Genomic DNA, 23,929 nt, shown 5'->3' with positions numbered 1-23,929 from the left:
ACAGAAACAATCACTTATTAATAAAAATAACTGGATATCCCTAAAATGTGAACTAAAAAACCAACCACCTGCTAATGAGCTAAACAATAATAAAATGAGCTGATTCACAAATAGTTTGGATTCTGTTCTTTTTATTAAGTTGAGATCATCATGACAGATATTTATTTTTTTGCAATGTATCACATTTTATATGGAAAATAACAAATTAAATCCCTTTCCACTAAGTTCCCCATTACAAAAACTGTCACGGTTTGAGGTGGCGAACCCAAACAGAGACCACACAGCAGAGGCAGAGGTAGGGTGTGAAAGGCTTTATTTAGGGGAAGTGGTGAGGGAGTGTGGGGGGAGTGAGGAGCCAGACCAGGGAGGAGTCTGGTCGGGGGGACTCGGAGGTCCGGCCAAGGGGGGTCCGGAGGTCCGGTCAGGGAGGTCCAATTAGGGAGGTCTGGAGGTCCAATTAGGGAGGTCCGGAGGTGCGGTCAAAGGGTTCCCGAGGTCCGGTCAGGGCGGGCCGGTCAGGGAGGTCCAGAGATCCGGTTAGGGATCACGAGACAGGAGGGGGACCAAGGCGGGGAACCAGAGGGGGACACGGTGCAGGAGGGATCCAAAAGAGGGAAGCCAAAGGGGAAACACGAAGCAGAGGGGAGCCACGGCGGGGAACCAGGGAGGGTCACGGTCTGGGTGGCAAGGCAGGAGGGAATCGGGCAGCTGGGTCCTCTAGGTGCAGAGATAAGAGAGAACACGTTAGTTAATTCCTTCAAAGCACACAGAAGAGAACAGCACGGCTAGAGAGCAAACTGACGGGATAATCTGGTTCAGGGCCGGCCCTAGGACTTTGGTGGCCCAAAGCAAGATTTTTTTGTGGCCCCAAAACATGCACAGGGCAACTACCAAATCACGTGCACAGCTTGTAATTGGGTTAAAACACACATGCACATGATTAACAGCAAATATTCAGCCCACTCCTGAACTTCCTTTTTGGAGCCATGATGCCATCTCTAGTGCTACTGCTTTTCCATCTGTGGCTTCTCCAGACCAGAGTAATCGATCCAGTTTGAAACGGTGCCGTGGTGTCACAGTAGCCTAACTTACACACGAAGCATGGAGTCACCAACTGACTGCTGGTTTATTTTTTCTTTCCTGTATTTTTCCCATATAGTTTTCTAATAAGCCAGTTTAAATTGATATGTTACCATGATGATTTATGTTTTATTGGAATAAAGACAGGCATGGGCGTAACCACCATCTCAGAAGTGAGGGGGACAAATTTTTCAGAGCGATTTATCATTCTCTTACATTTAATTGCACCGTCCTTAGTGGCTAAAGAACCACATAATCCCTAACAGCCACAGTACAATACCAGGGGACCAGCTAGGCTAGTTCTTTAAACTATAAAGTATAAAACTTTAAACTATAAAATCTAAAGTTTTAGTGGCCAAACTCTAGTTGAGTTGACAACAATGTCCCTTGAACATCTACTGGACGAGTAGCCAAAGGTGCCAAACACTGAACATGAAATGATCAGTACTGCCTGGTTTCTCCCTGCAATAGATATCTTATTCTCAGGAAGTTATAATCTCTCCTTACCTGTAAAGACCCTACATCCTTGTCCCTGCTGCTGGCCTCTGATCCATCTCCTCCCTGACTCTGCTCTTTCTGTTATGGCAATAAACATAAAAAATGTGGTAAGAAACATTCTGAAATAGCATTAGGAAGAGTAAAAACTGCAGTAGAATTTAACCTCAAAATCACTTTAACCCATAGATACATATTTTTTCCCCCTCTGCAGACCCTGCATGGTCACATTACTGCTGGCCTCTGGTCCATCTCCTGCCTGACTCTGCTCTTTGTTATGGAAATAATCATTAAAAAATCTGAAAATCAAAATTCTGAGATAGAATTAGAAAGAGAAGCAGTAAAAATAGTTGTAAATTTAACCACTTTTATACCATAGATAGCCTATTCTTTTTTCTCCTCCCTGACTCTCCTCTTTTGGGACCAAAAGACTTAAATACATGGAGAGCAATTGTGAGCACATCTTCTGCCCAGAAATGAAAGAGGACTGGGTTTATTCCAAGAATAAACTAACTAGCAGTAATGTAACAGAGGCAACAACATTTAAATTATTGTTAACTAGCTTAACATATTGATATATTGCCACGTTTTACCTTGTCATCATTTAGCTAACAAGTCTAACATTGTTTGCATCCAACAAGGTCACACAACTTACACGGTTTGTTTGGAAAAAACTAAAGTTTTTGCTTCTTGCTAGCTCTGGCTGGTTTGCTAAACATTACTCCAGACGCACGTTCAGCACTGCTCAGCACAGCAGCACGTCTCCTGTGGAACACCTGCGTTAGCATGCGCTCATGGTGCATTCAAAGACGGCTCGGGAAAACACGTTACTGGATGCTAATAACAGGTTTAGCTGTTGTAACAGCTGAAAAAAGTGCGGGGGGACAGATGTGGAATGTGCGGGGGACATGTCCCACGCGTACCCCGCGTCCGTTACGCCCATGAAGACAGGGACAAAATGCGAATCACACACTTATTGTGGTGTGGCCCCCTCTAGTGGATGTGGCTATAAACAACGGCACAGAGTGTTTATGCCAGCGGCCGGCCCTTCTGGTTTGACAATCTGGCAGGGGTGAGCCGGTCTTTATTGCAGAGGTGGTAATCAACGAGATGTCTTCCAGCTGCCCAGGATCCATGGATGTGGTTGATTACCTGAGTGGAGTCAGCTGAGAAGCTGAACTCCACTCAGGTGCCATACTGCAGGGGAAGACAGAGGTAGAGGAGTGGATGGGAGACCGAAAGGGAGACCCAGAGACAGAGGAACAGAGAGGCAGAGAGACAGAAGAGTAAGGAAGGGAAAAGGGGTTTTTAGGGATGTCAGGTGGGGATGGGATGAAGAGTAGTTAGGCAGCTTACGTCGATTTTTTGACCGGATGGGGACGGATCTGACAAAAGGGTGACATTTTTTCCAAGCTATCTACATCCAAAATACTTTCAATTTTTGCTAGGCCCCACGTGCACAGGTCATACTGACAGCATGTACGCGGCAAAATGCAATTTTTGAGGTTTCGCACTCCGAGAATAGGGGAAAATCGCCGTTAGATGGAAATGATGAAATAGTACGTGGCAAGTTGGAACTCTCAAAAATTGACATAAGCTGCCTAGCTATCTGGTGGTAGATTTATGATGCACAATGGTTATTGTACATTTCTGTATTGAAACAGTGACTCTGAGGATACTCCTAAAGGCATATCTTACATGCATAAAAGTCTACAGCCCTCCCCACTTTCCACAGCTTCACCGGTTGTGACACGGTCTCTGCCTTTATTGGCAAAGGAAAACTGTCTGAAGTTTTCAACATTTAGGAAAACGTCTTTAAAGCATAATAAGCAGTTATAAACACTAATATTTCTGAAACAAATTAATGTTTAATTGTCATGTTCACTATGGAAGCAAGTTACGTACAATGTCACGACAGGATTTTTTGGCCTTATTTTCAAGTTTTGTCAAACCATAAACAAATATCTCGCAAAATATGAATGTTTATTGATTAAAAAATTATTTGAAATGTATCCTTTTCTGATTTTATTCATTGAATTGATCATATTGCCTTTAAATTTTTAAAACATCTTGATTAGACAGGTACATGCAGTATTTTCCTCTATTAATGCTATGGAAAAATTGATGACATCACGTGACTGGGCCCCATTGGCCAAATTTGATGAGGCCTAGCAAAAAATTAATAAGTAGGGTCTACAGAATTGCCTCACAAAGTTTGACACTTTGTCAAGTCGGTCCCCATCATATCGCTAAGCTGCCCAGCTAGAGAGGACCCTGACAAAAACTCCTCTCCAGGAAGTGTGTTAATTCCAGATCACATGACCTGCTCCACATGATGTCATTTCCTCCTGAAGAAAAGACTGGAAGACTCCAAGGCTTTCTGACTTATTTAATTTAAAGTAGTCAACAGGTTTAGTACAACATCTTTATAAATAACTTTACATTACACTTTTACTCAGTAGTGTGTCTAATATTTAGAAGAATCTTTCTCTAAAATGCCGTGTGGTGTTTGGTTGTAGGCGGCCATGTTGGGTTTAGGCCTGAAAGCAGCTAAAATATCGACTATGGTACAAAAAGTCTCGCAGTATTATTTATTAATATTTATTTTTGTCACTAATAAGGACGCAGATATTTAATTGATGGATTGTATTTGAACATTTACACATGGGGGCGCCAGTAGTTCACATTTTAACAAAAGAAGAAACAAATCAAAGAACAAGACAAGAGAAGCTTCTATAAAAAATAAACAAGCAGAAGATGACATTTTCTTATGAGCAGCTGAAAGACGAGCACATCTGCATCTTTAAATTGGACAGAAATCTGCTGAAACTGGTTCACGTAAACATATTTACATCGTTCCTGGGAGTAGTTCTGTCAAGTTGTTTTTTTAGCATCTGTTGCTCATTTTAAAAAAAATGTAAAACTACCAAAAAGAGAAGAAGCAAATCCCTTCCTTATACTGCACGAGTCCTGTGATCACCACTTTAACTAAACTAGCACACACAGGCAGCCATCAAACATTTAACCCTTTAAACTGAGTCTGACTGCAGTTAGAACTCAGTTCTATTTATAGAGCAGTAAAGGGAAGACCTGTGAACAGAGAAACCCCACAGATACTAAGGTTCTGATTCCCTTAGATCAGGAGAGTCCAACTCATCTTAGTCCAGGTTCCACATCCTGTCCAGTAAAACCAGTAAAACCAGTAAAACCACAGCATGATAAGCTAGAAATAATGGCGACTTCAAGGTTTTCCTTTGTTTTAGTGCAAAAAAGTTCATATTGAAGGAATTAAAGACGATTCTAAATACAAATTATTATTATTATTATTATTAAGGAATGATCTTTTTACAAAACATTATGACAACAAAAAATGGACAAACAACTAAAAATAGACAAAAAATATAAAAGTAAGAAACAAAACAACACAAGCCAGACAAAAAAACACAAAATGACAAAAAATTTGACAAAAAAGTTACAAAGCAACAAAAAGGGACAAACGACAAAAAACAGAAAACAACAAAAACAAGGAAAAATATTACAAAAGCGAGACACAAAATGACAAAAAATTAGACATGTGATGTCACATAAAACAAAAAGAGACAAAAATTAGACAAATGAAATCAAAAAGGACAGAAGTGAGAAATTAGATGACAAACAACGCAAGTGAGACAAAAAGACACAAATGATACGCAAAACGACAAATAAAGCAAAACACAATATGACAAAAATAAGACAAAAAACAAAAGTGAGACAAAAAGAAAAAAAACGACAAAAATGAGAAACAAAATGACAAAAATGTGACAAAAGTCAGACAAAAAAAGAAATCACAAAAACAGACAAAATATTACAAAAATGAGACACAAATCAACAAAAGAACAAAGAACAATCCAGTATTTTACTTTCTGATCCAAACAACTTGTCATGGTCTAGAAATGATTTTAAATTTATAGTTTTACTAATTTACAATCTGCAGTTAATGTCTTCTCTGGAATTTTTACACTTTGAGGGCCGGATTGGACCCTCTGGAGGACCACTTTTGGACCACGGGCCTCATGGTGGACACCTCTGATCTGAAGTATTTTGAAGTTAGAATCCCTTCATCAGTGGCTTATCCTGTTAGGATAAATAAACATCTGTGCTACGATGTAAAATCAGACCTCATGGGAACAGAAGCAGAAGGCTGTGAAACATGCGACTCTGATGCAACGATGAATAGAAAAGCAAGAAAAAAATCACAAGTTCAGACAAACCGTTTTTTTGAGGATGTGATTTTTTTTGCTTCGTTGGCATTTTCTGCACAAACGAATAGATTGCAAAATCTGCCCTCAGCGACCCGGGGAATGTGTTGGATCCTTGAAGACATCTGCAGCATTTAAAGCTCACCTTCAGCTGTCCTCATCAGAAACACTCATTCACAATGTATGTGGGGTTTTATTTGGTATAAAACAAACAACAACAGTATGCAGTCAGAGTTAGTACAAAATAGATGAATATATCATTTATAGTACGACGTAGACATCATCTGAAAATATAAAACAGTGCATGTTATACTGCTCTAGATCATGAAACCATCTGCAAAGTAAGAAAAATAAGAGGTTTCAGACCAGGAGAGTCCAACTCATTTAGTCCAGGTTCCACATTCAGCCCAGTTTGATCTGCAGCGGACCAGTTTTACTGTACGATCAGAACGACTAAAGTCAGATAAAAAAAGACAAAAAAAACAACAAAAACAAGACAAAATAATGTGAAAATGAAACACAAAGCATGAAAAAATAAGTCAAATGAAATGAAATAAAACAAAAAAAGAGACAAAAAATTAGTCAAACCAGTCACAAAGCAACAAAAACAATGGACAAACAACAAAAACGAGGAAAAAACAGTAAACGGCACACAAAACAAGGAATAAAGAAAAACACAAGATGACAAAAATAAGACCAAAAAACACAAGCGAGACGAAAAGGAAACACAAAACGACAAAAATGAGACAAAATTTTACAAAAATGAGACCCAAAACCACAAAAGAACAAAGAACAATCTAGTATTTTACTTTCTGATCCAAACAACTTGTCATGGTCTAGAAATGATTTTAAATTTATACTTTTACTAATTTACAATCTGCAGTTAATGTCTTCTCTGTAATTTTTACACTTTGAGGGCCGGATTGGACCCTCTGGAGGACCACTTTTGGATCACGGGCCTCATGGTGGACCCTCTGGAGGACCACTTTTGGATCACGGGCCTCATGGTGGACCCTCTGAAGGACCACTTTTGGACCACGGACCTCATGTTGGACCCTCTGGAGGACCACTTTTGGACCACGGGCCTCATGGTGGACCCTCTGGAGGACCACTTTTGGACCACGGGCCTCATGGTGAACACCCCTGGTCTACGGTTTTGTGCAGAACTGACAGTCCGTCTTCCTCTGAAACTAAAGCGTGTTCCTTAGAAACTGCACTTTCTTGCTTATGCAACTATATTTTATTGCTTGCCTGGCCCTTTCTCATGATTACAAAATCTTTCAACAACTGCTTCTTTCTCATCATTTCCTGATAGATGCACAAATCTTTTCTTCCTGCTTTTTGGCCAAGGTGTCGAGTTACATTTGAACCGCTGGGACTGCTGAAGAACTGCGTAGGTTTTGTCAGAATGTAGGCCTACTGACCTCAAAGCAGCCGTCACACAGCAGCTACGACCACCAGATCTCTACTGCATGTTTAATGTGGAGATGATTCAGATTTATCGTAAAATATGTCTGTTCATTGGGGTCTATAACAGACTCTTCCTGACATTTGAGACCAGGGGTGTCCACCATGAGGCCCGTGGTCCAAAAGTGGTCCTCCAGAGGGTCCAATCCGGTCCTCAAAGTGTAAAAATTACAGAGAAGACATTAACTGCAGATTGTAAATTAGTAAAACTATAAATTTAAAATCATTTCTAGACCATGACAAAGACTAGATTGTTCTTTGTTCTTTTGTTTTTTGTGTCTCATTTTTGTACCGTTTTGTCTGTTTTTGTTGTTTTTTGTCTTTTTTTGTCTCACTTTCGTCTCATATTTTTGCTGTTCTGTTTCTCTTTTTGTCGTTTTGTGTTTCCTTTCTGTCTTGCTTGTGGTTTTTGTCTTTTGTCATTTTGTGTTTTGCATAATTTGTTGTTTTGTGTCTTGTTTTTGTCATTTGTCCATTTTTTGTTGCTTTGTAACTTTGTTGTCTAATTTTTTGCTTTGTTTTGTGTCATTTCTCAAATTTTTTGTCGTTTTGTTTCTCATTTTTGTTGTATTTTGTGTTATTTTTGTATTATTTTGTCTATTATTGTCTGACTTTTGTCATTTGTCTCATGTTTCAATTGTTTCGTGTCTCTTTTTTGTTATTTTGTGTCTCGTTTTTGGAATATTTTTTCTTGTTTTTGTTGTTTTGATCATAAAGTAAAATCTTTTATGGTTCAGATCCAGATAGTTGTGATTATAATCTGGAGTTGTGGCTATTTATAGGTTTTTGTGCTGTGGTTTTACTGGTTTTACTGGTCCAGTCCACTGGAAATCAGACTGGGCTGAATGCGGAACCAAAGAATAATTGGACATCCCTGCTTTAAAGCCTTGACCACCCAGAGAATAAACCACGTTTATCGTGTCACATTCAGTACATTTGTGTCAAACTCTTCAGGAGGTTCTGTTTGTGCTGTTATATTTTATTACAGGTGAGTCGTTCTTTAGATCGAGGTTTGAACCATTTGACTGAATAATCTAATATTCAGGCTTTGATGAAACACTCTGGTGTCGACCTGTCAGACAGGACGGTGAATATCATCGATACAAGTAAAAAGAAACTATTCAAGACGTGGATTCATTTCAGAACACAGCTCATCATCCTAACGAGAGGTGATCCGTCTCCACGGCGACCACTGCTCCCATGATTGGTCAGTTGAAGTCGGGGGGTATCAGAGCTGTGGGGGTTGAAGGACCATCTGGAGTGAGAGACTAGAAAAGAAAGAAGAAGAGTCAGAACATCTTCTCATTGTCGGTCTGAGGCATGTCTGCTCTGTGTGGTACGTATGATATATCTGGGTTATTATTGTTATTGTCATTGCAGTTGTTAATAATAATTAGAAAAGAAGACTGAAGATACAGATGAGTAGAAAGACTTTAGTTCATGTCATCACAGGTGTTTAGTAGATGCAGCTTTGGATGGAGTCAAAACGGTCAAAGATGAAAGAAGTTCCTCTTTCTGTCTGAGAATGGCGAGGTCTTCCCAAAGCTTACCGATGTTTAAAGTTATTTTTTGGCCTTTATTATAGACAGTGGAGAGAGACAGAGACAGGAAAGTGGGGAGAAAAGTGGAGGAATGACCTGCAGCAAACATCTGCTGCATCAGGACTACAGCTCCAGATTATAGAGCTACCAGGCTGTCCCCTTACCAGTGTGGTTAGAGTATTTTGTCTATAAATCAGTTCTACCTGTCTTACATCACAGCAAGTATATGCCCTCTGAGATGGGCATCACTGCCGAAACAGTTCTGATTTGGTTTGGATGCACTTCAAATTAAGTTAAACTAATCTTCATTGACTCAGAGGTACTTACAGCATACTGTCCAAAGGTGCGTCTCTGTCGAAAGAGAAGGAAGCTGAGGATGGAGGAGATGACTGTCTGGGCCAGAGTGAAGAAAAGGAGAGACGACTTCAACCCTCTGCTCAGTTTCTGATGGAAACGAAGAACATACAGCACTGGCATTAATTTCTGTCATTAAAAAACACGAGACTTGTGAGAAGATTTGTTTTCTAACAAGACAATGATCCAAAGAATACAGCCAAAACTACACAGAAACGGTTTGAAGGCAAGCTGAATGCTGTGGAGTGAGATCAGACCCTGATTCAGTTTAGAATTTATAGCTGGAGAAGGCCTGATCACTAACATCCTCCATGGAACCTGACAGACTCTGAGCAGTTGTAATATCCTTAGCCGAGGTTCAGGACCAGGACCACTCCTCGATCACACTCCTTCCTGTCCTACGTCTACACGTACTGCTCTGATCTTCCCACTTGTTCGTCCTCACTTCTCGTATCTCATCCTCCCTGTACTTATGCCTCCTCTTCCTGTCTTCCCAGGTGACGCTGCTGATCCCCAACTCAGCGTTCCCCTCCACTGTATCAGCTCACCTCAGTCACTATTAACTTACAGTTCTTTTCCACCAGCAGCTACTGGACTCTACTGGGTTTGTGAGGTTTTCCATCAGGATGTAGTTCCTGGTACCAGCTACTGTTTTAGTTCCTACTGGGCCGGGGTTCCCAGAGAGCTGATTGGAGCCGATAATGTGACGTCTACAGAGTGCAGGCCTCTGATTGGACAGGGAGTGATGACACACCAGACCTGTGGACGAATGAAGAGACTTTTCTGTCTTTGGTGGTGGACCAAAGAATCCAGAGGGAGCTGGATGGAGAAAGTTCATCAGGAGGTCTCTGAGCAGATGTCTGTCCATGGATACAGCAGGACAATGAAGCAGTGTCTGGAGAAGATGAAGAAGCTCCAAAGTGACTATCGCTCCATCAAGGACCACAACGGTTGGAGTGGGTCAAACCAGAGGTGGTGGAAGTGGTTTATCCAAATAGACGCCATTTACGGCACCGACCGGTGATCAGCGGGAGGAAGAGTGACCTCGACCCCACCACTGGATTATTGGAGACCATGTTGGAGGACAGAGAGTGTTTTATGACTCCACCCACGATGAGGTGGTGCTCAGCTGTGATGGAAAACCACCTAAACCGAGTCAAGTCGAGTAGGTGCTGGTGGATAAACGCCTAAAGTGATCATTTACATTCAATAAACAATGAAGCTTCGCATTGATGATGTGTGTAGATGTGAAATGGGTAAAACTGCAGCGTCCAGAAGTACACGGCTGATTAAGTAGGGTGACCATATTCTGTTTCTCTGAAAAGAGGACACACGTCCAGCTCGCGCGCGAAAAATTTTCACCCCCCCCCCCACACACACACACACATTTTTAGGGGTTTTCCGCTTTCTGTGCTTCAAACTCAGTTAAACAGATATTCTGAATTCCCCAGAAAAGAACACTTTACCTGGATATACAGAAAAATAGCCCAAAACACTCACAAACAGTTGTTTTATAAATAATATATTTATTAAATTAAAGCAATTCTCCTAAACAATATAATCAGTCACATACAAATATGGCATGCTCTAGTCTTTAATAGTTATTGACTCAAGTTGTGTAGGAACACATGTATTCAGATGTTTAACAAAATAAGAAATAATCATCTCTCTTAAGTCTGACACTTACACCTTAGTTAGGAAAAGTGAGGTAGAGTAGCATTCTTCAAAATAATGTGTCTAATGGCAAATGAAAAAAATATAGAAATAATGCCTCAAGTCAACAGTCCTTTTTTCCTTCTTTTTCCTTTTCTTATTAGCTACAGAGACATAAGTCCAGCTTTGCAGACTGTACATTCTGCCTCCCATTTGACACGACCCGGACGAAAACAGGGGTACTTTTTTCGCATTTCATCAGTGAAATGACATTTGCGTTTTGGCATTTTCTTTCGGTTCGAGTGTTCTCTCGCAGTGTGCCTACCTGCCTGTCAGCCTGCGAGGAAGCGAATCTCCAGCGCCGGCGCTTCAGAGACGCGGCGCTGGCGCTCCGCAGCGTGTGCAGTGGAAGCTGTCTGATAGAAGAGAATGGGTTCTAAGTGCTGCAGTACGATTCAAGAGCGCCGCGCCGCGCAGCGGTTTCGCGTTATGTGGAATTTAAGGGATCAAAAACCCGGACATTTGAAGGAGTTTATAAACGCCGGCCGGACAGCCCGGACAGCCTCTCAAAAGAGGACATGTCCGGGCAAAAGAGGACGTATGGTCACCCTAGATTAAGGCGTGTCCATACAGGCTCAATGCTGTTCTACTAAATACTGACTTGATGGATCAATCACTTTTTATATTTTTTAATAAACTGATATTACTTTATGGAAATCTCTTTTTACTTTAACGTATTAGTTGATTTTTGTAAATTCCTGTCAGTGAATCTGTAATGTGCTGGAGGTTTCGCCTACAAGTTTAACAGAAGAGGAAGACAATATCATCCTAAAATAATAGACAGTAAAGCCGTCCATCCAAGGTGGGCAGTCCAGAGGTTGGTCGGGTAGGTGGGACCCCCACTTCAGGCACCCCAGGAGGCCAGGCAGGAAGCCAGCGAAGTCATCAGAGATGGTATCCTTCTGAAGGCCGGGTTGGAAGGCAGCGAACAGGTGAGGCAGCGTCAACTGACTCAGAGGTGACCAAGATGCAGGACTGGTTGCCCGGGATCTGCACGAAGCTCGACGATGTTGCCATAGAGGTCCAGCAGCCGGGGAGGGTGAGGTGTGGGTGAGGTAGGGGGGTGAAGTTTGGTGTCATCGGGAACCAGTCTTCCTTCTGGAAGGCCTTCCCCTGGTGTTTTACGGAGCAGGTTCAGACAGAAAACTGACTGGGGTACTACAGGGATTGTCCAGTCAGAGAGTTCTGACCAGCAATCTGTCTGGGGGACCAGAAAGGAGGCTCCTTGGAAGAATCAAGGACTGATATGTGGGCTATCTAGGGGGGGGGATCTGACTGATTACTGGAAGGTGGTGCACACAGAATGCTAGCAGGCTGAAGGTTGGTGAAAATCCCAGGTGGCTAACAGCCTGGAAGCTAATCACACCCACTCCAACCATAGGTGGAGTCAGCAGGGAATTAGCAGGCCTGAGGCCGATTGACTGTGGAGCTGGCAAAGGGCAAATAGGCTGGGAGAAGGGGTGGCAATAAATTCTAAGAGAAACTCAGGGTCTGTAAGCCAAGGCTTTTACGTGGATTCTCTGTGAGCTTCTTTCTATTTTATATTAATACCACTTTCTATTCTCCATATGAACATACAAATGAATACAAATACAGGCCTAACGAGCAAGCTAACCAACCAAAGGCTACACCACCAACAGAGCAGAGTCTGAACTGGAGACTGGTGCTGTATTGTACGCTATATAAGTGTCATTTAGAACCAACATCAGGCACAGAACTTTGTCCGAATGACCGGATAACAAAACGGAATGGCGCATTGGGAAAAGTTGTAACGGCATGTGAGTCTGCGCGCTCGCCTCGTTTATTCATGCCGTCTCACCCTACCGCTGTCGCTAAACAACAACAACTCAGATTATTTCAGACTGTAAACCACGCCAAAGTACTCTGGGACCCAAAGGTTAAACCTAAGGGTGTATTTGGGGGTCACCTAAACATAAGAAGTGCAGCACCAAAATCTGAACAACTGGAACAGCTGTTAATACATTCTAACCTCAACTTCTTGTGTCCTTCTGAGACTTGGTTGAAACCTTCCACCTGAAACGGTGTTGTTCATGTCCCAGGCTACAACATTTACAGACGTGACCGTGGGCATGGCAAAGGGGGCGGAGTAATGATCTATGTTAAGGACAATTTTCAGTGCTCACAAATTGAAGCAGTGAGAGATGCCTTGGAATGTGTGGGGATAAAAATCAGACTGTCTCCTGAAATGTCATTTGCTGTTATTGTATTGTATAGGCCTCCATCAACTAATGACATATTTTTTAATCATTTCACTGATATTCTTAAAAAATGTAATACAAAAGAAACACTCCTCATGGGGGATTTTAATATAAACTGGTTTGGTAAACACAGCAGAAGGAAACTAAAGGAATTAACTCAAAAATTTAATTTTATGCAAATGATTGAAAAAGAAATTGAAATTACTAATACATCTCAAACGGTTATAGACTTAGTCTTTACAAACAAAACCAACCGGATCACAAAAGTTTATAATTTAATTACAGGTCTTTCTGACCATAATTTAATGTTAGTTGCTAGGAAATTGTCAAACACTTACATAAGGTTGAATTGACAACGAAATAAGACAGGTAAATTGGTTTGATATTGTAAATGATAAAGACTGTAATGTAGCTTCTAGTGACTTAACAGAAATGTTTCAGAAGACTGTTTATACATTTTCAAAAGTGAGAAAGGCAAAGCCTAAAGGAAAGATCCCCCTACCATGGCTTAATGATCATTTATGGAAATTGATGAGAATTCGAGATTCAGCGCTGAAGAAGTACCATAAAACAGGACTTACAACAGATCGACTCATCTATAATGGCCTTCGAAATAAAGTCGTACAGCAGTTAAGACAAGCCAAAGCAAATTTTTTTCTAAATATAATTACACAAGCTAAAGGAAATTCTAAACAACTATGGCAAGTAATAGACAAATTAACAGGTAAAAGGCAGTCCAAGAAGGGAACCATAGAGCTGAAAATAGATGGGAAATGTTACAAGGATGGTCCAACAGTTGCAAATCTTTTCAATAATTATTTTATAGATTCAGTTCACGAAATTATTCAACACACCACTGGACTGGAACCTTTTACCTGTTCACCACCTCAGCCTTCCACTCCTGATAGTGAGGTTTTATCCCTTAAACACATTGATCACTCTAAAATAAATAAAATGATACAATCCCTATCCAACTCAAAGGCCAAAGATTACTGGGGACTTGACAGCTCCCTCATTAAACAACATAGGGAGAGTTTGACACCAGCTATAACGCAGATAGTTAATAAATCCATCACTGAGTGTGTGTTTCCCAGTGTCTTTAAAACTGCTGTCATAACTCCAATTTACAAATCTGGAAGCAAAAATGAAACAATAAATTACAGGCCTATTAGTATATTGCCTGTAATATCAAAAATACTTGAGAAAACCATCATAGAGCAGTTAATAGAACATCTCAACAGCAATAATTTGCTGCACTCAATGCAGTTCGGTTTTCGACGCAATTACTCCGCTATGCAGCTTGCTGTCACTTAATAGAAAACATAAAGGCCAGCTTGGACATGGGGGTTTCTGGACTTGCGAAAAGCCTTTGACACGGTAGACCACCGTGTCCTCCTGTCCAAGCTTTCTCAATATAATTTGTCCATTGATATACTTAAATGGTTACAATCATATCTCTCAAATCGGGTGCAGTGTGAGAACTAACAATGCACTGTCTTCTTTGTTGCCTTGCACAACTGGGGTCCCACAAGGGTCTATTTTGGGACCCTTGTTGTTCAGCCTCTATATTAACGATCTTCCGGCTGTGTGCAAAGAAGTAGACATCATAATGTACGCAGATGATGCCGTCATCTACGTACATGGAAGGGATATGGAGCAAGTGGCATCTAAATTGTCCTCTGCAATGGATAAAATAAGTAATTGGCTTAAATCTTCTCGTTTAACTTTAAATGTTAAGAAAACAGTTGGAATGTATTTTACAAAGTCGAACAAATCGAAAGAAATACCAAATATCTATGTTGATGGGGCAAAAATAAATATTGTGACAGATATAAAATATCTAGGAGTCCATTTGGACCAAACGCTGAGCTTCAAAAAGCACATTAAAAATCTATGCAATTCAGTTAGATTTAATATCTCCTCTTTTAGACACATCAGGAATAGTTTGACAATTGAGGTATCTCTCATGTACTTTAATGCTATGATTACTCCTCATGTCACTTACTGCCTGTCCTGTTGGTCTCAGACCAATGAGACCACACTCAGACCACTTAGATCACTTTATAATCAGGCTTTAAAGGTACTGGACAGAAAATCTCTTCGTTATCATCATTGTAATATCCTCAGTAAATACAATATACTCAGTTTTGACAATCTCATCTTGAATTCAAATTTAAGAACAGTTTTCAAAATTGTAAATAACACTGCTCCACCTCCATTAAAAAAATTCATACATTTTTATTCCAAACAAACAACTCGAACATCTCACTCCACTGCTCACCAAAACTGTGCCATCCCAAAAAGATACTCTGCCTTTGCACAGACAGCCTTTTCATTTAAAACCATTAAACAGTGGAATCAGCTCCCAGACAGTCTGAAGGTGTCTGTGGATTTGAACATTTTTTCTAGGAACTTAAAGAAATACTTCCTTGATAGGCAACTGTGTCAGCATCAGTCCACTTAAATTGTTCATTGCCTTATTTTATGTAAATTGTAGCATAGCTTTTTTAAATGTACATACTGTAAATTGATTAGTATTATTAATAATATTGTATTTAGTGCTACTGTTAATTGTAATGTGTATTTTACTTGTGTGACCTGCCCAGGGACTGCAGATGGAAAATAGCAATAGCTAAATCTGGTACAAAGCATCTCTTCTTTTCAAGAATAATGCATTTGTACATGGTCCCTGACAAATAAACTAATAAATAAATTAAATAAATAAAACAAATTATGATTAATTTATAAGCAGTTAGGCAGAATATAAAGTTCTACAAACAGACAGCAAACAGCTAGAAAGGTAGCATGGGGGCAACAAACGAAGCCGACACCAACCGTGACGTAGTGTTCGTCGCTACAGCTCCCTTCGCCTGTCTTGTCACAAGGCACCTCGGGATGCTTCTGCATGTCCACGGAGTAGATGATCACAGCCACCACTGACAGCACAACGGACACCACAGTCACCATCAAACACAGCTGCAGCTGAAAAAACACAGTTCATCCTTGTAAACATCTGGAGGGATCTAGAATTTTGGGATTTTGGTACAATTTCTGAGTATAGGAGAAGTGTTGGAAACGGAGAAAGATTCAAGAATGAAAAGACAGTCTGATGAAGAGACTGATAAACAGACTGATGTACAGTCTGATGAACAGTCTGATGAACAGTCTAATGTACAGTCTGATGTACAGTCTGATGAAGAGACTGATAAACTGACTGATGTACAGTCTGATGTACAGTCTGATGTACAGTCTGATGAAGAGACTGATAAACTGACTGATGTACAGTCTGATGAACAGTCTGATGAACAGTCTGATGAACAGACTGATGAACAGACTGATGAACAGTCTGATGAACAGTCTGATGAACAGTCTGATGAACAGTCTGATGAACAGTCTGATGTACAGCCTGATGAACAGTCTGATGTACAGTCTGATGAACAGTCTGATGTACGGTCTGATGAACAGACTGATGAACAGACTGATGAACAGCCTGATGAACAGTCTGATAACAGTCTGATGAACAGTCTGATGTACAGTCTGATGAACAGTCTGATGAACAGTCTGATGTACAGCCTGATGAACAGACTGATGAACAGCCTGATGAACAGTCTGATGAACAGACTGATGTACAGTCTGATGAACAGACTGATGTACAGTCTGATGTACAGTCTGATGAACAGTCTGATGAACAGTCTGATGAACAGTCTGATGTACAGCCTGATGAACAGACTGATGAACAGCCTGATGAACAGTCTGATGAACAGACTGATGTACAGTCTGATGAACAGTCTGATGAACAGTCTGATGAACAGACTGATGTACAGTCTGATGTACAGCCTGATGAACAGTCTGATGAACAGACTGATGTACAGTCTGATGTACAGTCTGATGAACAGTCTGATGAACAGTCTGATGTACAGTCTGATGTACAGTCTGATGAACAGACTGATGAACAGTCTGATGTACAGTCTGATGAAGAGACTGATGTACAGACTGATGTACAGTCTGATGAACAGTCTGATGTACAGTCTGATGTACAGTCTGATGTACAATCTGATGTACAGTCTGATGAACAGCCTGATGAACAGTCTGATGCACAGCCTGATGAACAGCCTGATGAACAGCCTGATGAACAGCCTGATGTACAGTCTGATGAACAGCCTGATGAACAGCCTGATGAACAGTCTGATGAACAGACTGATGTACAGTCTGATGTACAGTCTGATGTACAGTCTGATGAACAGACTGATGTACAGACTGATGAACAGTCTGATGAACAGCCTGATGAACAGTCTGACGTACAGTCTGATGAACAGACTGATGTACAGTCTGATGAACAGCCTGATGAACAGCCTGATGAACAGCCTGATGAACAGTCTGATGAACAGCCTGATGTACAGCCTGATGTACAGCCTGATGAACAGTCTGATGAACAGTCTGATGTACAGTCTGATGTACAGTCTGATGAACAGACTGATGTACAGTCTGATGAACAGCCTGATGAACAGCCTGATGAACAGCCTGATGAACAGTCTGATGAACAGTCTGATGTACAGTCTGATGTACAGTCTGATGAACAGTCTGATGAACAGTCTGATGTACAGTCTGATGTACAGTCTGATGAACAGACTGATGTACAGACTGATGAACAGTCTGATGAACAGCCTGATGAACAGCCTGATGAACAGCCTGATGAACAGTCTGATGAACAGTCTGATGTACAGTCTGATGTACAGACTGATGTACAGCCTGATGTACAGACTGATGAACAGTGTGATGAACAGCCTGATGTACAGCCTGATGAACAGTCTGATGAACAGCCTGATGACCAGTCTGATGAACAGTCTGATGAACAGTCTGATGTACAGTCTGATGAACAGTGTTAGTTGTGTGTGTTTGGAAGAGACTCACAAACTTCATGGTGCAGTTTTTGTCCAAGACGATGGCGACCACTCCTGCTGTGAGGAACTGGAAGACCACAACCCCAATAGATCAGATCAACATTCCGATCCTTCTTCTCAGCTGACCAAAGACTTTAAACCAGGGATGTCAAACTCATCTTAGTTCAGGTTCCACATTCAGTCTCGTCTGATCTCTAGTGGACCAGACCAGTAAAACCACAGCACAATAACATAAATAACCACAACTGCTAGTGGTTCCTTTGTTTTAGTGCAAGAAAGTTCATTCTGAAAATGTTTACATTTATGGATCTATCCATCCATCCATCCTCTATACACCGCTTTATCCTCACTAGGGTCGCAGGGGTGCTGGAGTCTATCCCAGCTGACTCGGGTGAAGGCAGGGGACACCCTGGACAGGTCACCAGTCTGTCACAAGGCCATTTAAGGATCTATCTTTTTACAAAACATCATGAACAACCTAAAATTTCTGAAGAATATTAAGGGAAATTTCATCAACATTCATCCTCAGTTCATCATTTCCACATTACAACTTCCAGATCACAAAGTGTCTACAAAGGAACACAACATTTAGTTTAATTTTTAATGATTTAGGCTTTAAACATGTAGTCTCATTGAGACACTGAGTCTCATTCTCAAGAGAGACCTGTCCTTAGTCATCTGGAACTGAACTATAGAGGATTTACTGGAGGATCAGATACACGAAAGTCAGACAGAAAAAAAAACAAAACAAACAAAATACCAAGACAAAATACTACAAAAATGAGAAACAAAATGACAAAATGAGACAAACGACACGAAACAAAAACAAAAACAGACAACACAAATGAAACAAGACAACACAAAATGAGGAAAACGGGAGACAATCGACAGTCAGACTTAAAAACAACAAAAACAAGACAAAATATTACAAAAATGAGACATACAATATAAATACCAGTCATAGCCATCAACCAAAATGAAATATATTTCATTTTGGTTGATGGCTATGACTGGTATTTATATTGTACGTGACAATTTTGTGGTATTTTCTAAGATTCACAAGCGTCATGGTACTTCTGTCCAAACTTATGGCCATGGCTGTAACATGACAAAACCATGAGACAAACAACACGAAGCAAAACAAAAATGTGACAAAAAAATGGAGAAGAGAAATGAGACAAAAAGCATAAAACGACACAAATGACACACAAAACAGCAAATAAAGCAAAACACAAAATGACAAAAATAAGACAAAAGCCACAAGTGAGACAAAAAGGAAACACAAAACGTCAAAAACAAGAAACATAATGACAACAACATGAGACAAAAGTCAGACAAAAAATACAAAAAAACAACAAAAAACAGACAAAACATGACAAAAATGAGACACAAAGAAACAAAAGAACAGTGAACAATCTAGTATTCTACTTTCTGATCCAAACAACTTGTCATGGTCTAGAAATGATTTTAAATTTATAGTTTTACTAATTTACAATCTGCAGTTAATGTCTTCTCTGTAATTTTTACACTTTGAGGACCGGATTGGACCCTCTGGAGGACCACTTTTGGACCACGGGCCTCATGTTGGACACCCCTGGTTTAAAGCATCCATTTATGTAGTCATTTTTCTCTTTCTTTTGGGCATATGCATGTCAATAGAGGCCAAAATGAAGATGACAGACTCACCATCAGGCCGCTCCACCAAGGAACCCCGAGAGTGATCACCTCAGTGAATTCAGTGAAGTGAAGAGGAATGGAGTAGGACATGACCATCAAACCCAGCATCAACTGACTCACCTGAGACACACACACACACACACACACACACACACACACACACACACACGCACGCACGCACGCACACGCACACGCACACACACACACACACACACACACTGAATACCTGCTGTGCTGCTTTATTTCTCTTTCCACTTCATTCTTGTACTATAGTTAAACAGTGTCATGAAAAAGTATTTGCCCTCTTCTCGAATTCTCATTTTCTTGAATATTCCCCCCCTTCAATGTTTAAGACCATCAGACACATTTAAATATTAGAAAAAGATAACCAAAGTAAACACTAAATGCAGTTTTTAAAGGATGATTTGATGTTTTAAAGGTAAAAAAATATCCAAACCTATCTGCCCTGTGTGAAAAGTAATTGCCCCCCTTATTAAATCATGAATCAACTGTGGTAATCAAATTTTTTTGGAGTTCAGTTTCACTGTCCACACCCAAACCTGATGACCTCCAGACCTATTCTATCCAGAAATCACTTAAAAAAAGAACCAGTCTGACTAAATGAAGTTGACCAGAAGATCTCAAAAAGCTGCAACAAAATGATCCAAAGAAATTCAGGAACTGTTGACATCTATCAGTCTGGAAAGGGTTCCAAAGCCATTTATGAAGCTTTAGGACTCCAGAGAACCACAGTGAGAACTATTATCTACAAATGGAGCTCACATGGAACAGTGGAGAACCTTCCCAGGAGTGGAACCAATGACCAAAATCACCCTAAGAGCACAGAGATGACTCATCCAGGAGGTCACAAAGGAACATCTAAAGACCTGCAGGCCTCTGTTAAGGTCATAGTTCATGACTCAACAATAAGGAAGAGACGGTCAGAAATGGATCCATGGCAGAGTTCCAAGGAGAAAGCCACTGCTGACCAACAAGAACATAAAGGAAACAACATCTGGATGATCCCCAAGACTTCTGGAAGAATATTCTATGGACTGAGGAGATGAAGGCTGAACTTTCTGGAAGTGTGTGTCTCGTAACATCTGGAAAAAGAACATCATCAACAGTCCAACATGGTGGTGGTGTGATGGTCTGAGGACCTGGACGACTTGCTGTGATTGATGGAACCATGAATTCTGATCTCTACCAGAACATCCTGAAGGAGAACGTTCCACCATCAGTTCCTGACCTCTAGCTGAAGCTCATTTGAGTTCTGCAGCAGAACAACAATCCAAAACACTCCAGCAAGTCGACTTGTGAACGGCTTAAAGAAACTAAATGAAGGTTCTGGAGCGGCAGAGTCAGAGTCTGGACCTGACTGAAACGCTGACAGGACCTTTAAAAGGACGTTCATGCTGGAAAAGCCTCCAGTGTTGCTGAATTAGAACAATTCTGCAAAGAAGAGTGGACCAGAACATCTCCACAGGGATGAGAAAGACTCATTTACGGTTCTAGAATACGCTGCAACCAGTTATTAGCTTTAGGGGGCAATTACTTTTCACACAGGGGCAGGTAGCTTTAATCATCATTTAACAGCTGCAGTTTGTGTTTACTTGGGTTATATTTGCATTTGTTTGATTATCTTAAACATTAAAACTATAAAATGAGGAAAATGAAATTGGAAAAGGGGGCAAATACTTTTTCACAGCACTGTATATTAATAAGTAACAATCTGTTGTAAGCACAGGCTGCATACAGATAAAAAACAGAAGAACTTGAACCAGCGATTGGACCAAGCTATACACATCCTACCTGTCTAATCCTACCTAACATGTCCACTTTTTATCTCTGCCACTCCTTCTATGAGGAAATATAACAACACAAACAAACACAGAGCACTTTCTTTCTTTCTTTCTTTCTTTCTTTCTTTCTTTCTTTCTTTCTTTCTTTCTCACCCCCAGACATTTCGGTTCTCCTCTCTGGATGGCAGCTCTCAGTTCCTGCTGTCGGTCAGTCAGCTTCACAGTGTTCACATCTTCCCCCAACCGAACAGTTAAATCCCTGGAGATGGACACGGCCATTACCTGAGAAGATAGAAGAGATCAATGTTCATTCATCCATCCATCCATCCATCCATCACCCATCCATCTATCATCCATTCATCCATCATCCATGCATCATCCATCCATCCATCATCCATCCATCCAGCCAGCCATCCATCCATCCATCATCAGGGTCATGGGGGGTGGAGTCTATCCCAGCTGACTGAGGGTGAGGGGACACCTGGACAGGTAACAGTCTATCACAGGGCTACACATAGAGACAAACAATCACACTCACATTCACACCTAAGGACAGTTTAGACCAGGGGTGTCCAACATGAGGCCCGTGGTCCAAAAGTGGTCCTCCAGAGGGTCCAATCAAAGTGTAAAAATTACAGAGAAGACTTTAACTGCAGATTGTAAATTAGTAAAACTATAAATTTAAAATCATTTCTAGACCATGACAAGTTGTTTGATCCTAAAGTAAAATACCAGATTGTTTGTTGTTCTTTTGTTTTGTTTCATTTTTGTCAGATTTTGTCTGTTTTTGTTGTTTTTTTGTCTTTTTTTTGTCTGAATTTTATCTCATGTTTTGATCGCTTTGTTTCTCGTTTTTGTCATTTTTTGCTTTGCTTTATGCTTCGTTTTGTGTGCTGTTTTTGTTGTTTTGTGTTTTTTTGTCACTTGTTTGTTTTTTTTGGCTTTGTAACTTTTGTGTCAAATTTATTGTTGAATTTTTTGTTTGTTTCGTGCTATTTGTCAAATCTTTTTTTCCTTTTGTGTATCATTTTCATAATATTTTGGCTTGTTTTTGTTATTTTTTTCGCTAACTTTTGTCATTCGTCTCTTGTTTTTGTAGTTTTGTTTTTTCATTTTTGTCATTTTGTGTTTCCTTTTTGTTTTACTTGTCATTTTGTGTTTTGCTTTATTCATTGTTGTGCTTGCTATTTTGTGTTTTTTGTCTCGTTTTTGTCTTTTATCCATTTTTTTGCTTTCTAAGTTTTTGTCTCTTTTTTCGTTTTATTTTGTGTCGTTTGTCTCATTTTTTTTGATGTTTTGTGTCTCATTTGTGCAACATTTTGTCTTGTTTTTGTTGTTTTTTGGTCTTTTTTTAATCTGACTTTCACCGTTTTGATCATACAGTAAAACTGGTCCACTGGAGATCAGACTGGGCTGAATGTGGAACCTGGACTAGAATGAGTTGGACTCCTGCTTTAGAATCACCAGTTAACCTCAGCATGTTTCTGGACTGTGGGAGGAAGCTGGAGAACCTGGAAACAAACAACTCATGTACAGGAGAACATGAAACAGATCCCAGGGGAACCAGAGATCTTCCAGTGGTCTGCAGTCATGAAAGATTTCTGGTCTAAAAACGATTTCTTTGACAAGGAGTTGTGGACGTTCGAGTGCCTGGTTCTCCCTGATATGCTGACGGCCTTTTCTCATCTGTCTCTAAAGCCTTTTCTAACCAACACCTTCATGTTAGAACTGCATTATGTCTTCCTAAATGAAAGGAGTCAATTCAACAAGCATGACTTTTAAACGTAGAAATAAAACTGCTGATATTTAGAAAGCACATTTTCAAATGTGACGTGAAATCCGACATGAATGTGAAGAAACTGATCAAATCTGTGAACTTAAATATCCCCATTTTAGACACAGAACAGTTTTAGAATCCTACTCTTCATTGATTGAATTAAACTATTATGGGATGCTAGGTCCAATGTTCTCTGGTGATTGTGGAAGCCAGTCTGGGACAAAAGCATCCAGAAATCTAAAGAAGAGTATGTGAAGTGATCCACAGTTCAGATATATATCAGTGTGATCTGCTTTTCATCTGTTATTACCCAGTTAGCGCTTGTGTTGTGCATTCTAGAGATGTGAAATGAATCGTTTGCTTCTACATTCTGACAGGAAGCAGACTTGTACAGAGATGATGGTTAAAATGTTTCCTCTAAGGTCTGTTCTCTGGTAATGGACATCTCCTTCACATCAGATGGGAGTTTAGAACACAGAGGTCTCTCTGTCCAGCGTTAGTGAGCTACATGTAAGGAGAAAATGTCTTGTTCCTACCTTGTTTTCTTCTTATTAAAACTTATTAGATGTATCCCTCTTTAGAAGTTCAGTCTTCTGCTGCGTACTTCTGGTTTCTAACGCCAACCTTCTCCTTTCTGTGAGAGCAGAGAGTCGGGGCGGGGGGGA

General features: G+C 40.4%; 2 protein-coding genes across 3 annotated transcripts in view; one reads left to right on the top strand and one right to left on the bottom strand.

The window, feature by feature from the left end:
- Positions 1-23,929, top strand: part of wu:fc21g02 (uncharacterized) — a 94,127-nt gene that overhangs the window by 37,795 nt on the left and 32,403 nt on the right. The gene's annotated exons all lie outside the window — the stretch shown is intronic.
- Positions 3,952-23,922, bottom strand: tmem176 (transmembrane protein 176). Of its 2 annotated transcripts, XR_007940880.1 has the most exons (8): positions 23,801-23,922; positions 21,641-21,769; positions 19,695-19,805; positions 18,019-18,075; positions 15,943-16,089; positions 9,149-9,265; positions 6,857-8,548; positions 3,952-5,624 (listed from the first exon to the last, which is right to left on the bottom strand). XR_007940880.1 is itself a non-coding variant. In XM_051945480.1 (7 exons), the coding sequence occupies exons 2-7, from the start codon at positions 21,764-21,766 to the stop codon at positions 8,489-8,491; spliced, it is 618 nt and encodes a 205-aa protein (XP_051801440.1). In that variant the 5' UTR covers positions 21,767-21,769; positions 23,801-23,922; the 3' UTR covers positions 5,987-8,488. The 2 variants fall into 2 exon arrangements, 1 of the variants encoding a protein (XP_051801440.1); XM_051945480.1 differs by lacking the exon at positions 3,952-5,624 and having other exon boundaries at positions 5,987-8,548.

This window comes from Acanthochromis polyacanthus, chromosome 3 (genome assembly GCF_021347895.1).
Source record: "Acanthochromis polyacanthus isolate Apoly-LR-REF ecotype Palm Island chromosome 3, KAUST_Apoly_ChrSc, whole genome shotgun sequence".
NCBI classification, from domain to species: Eukaryota; Metazoa; Chordata; class Actinopteri; family Pomacentridae; genus Acanthochromis; species Acanthochromis polyacanthus.
Note: the sequence above shows the minus strand (reverse complement) of the source record. Positions and strands in the feature narration are given on the sequence as shown.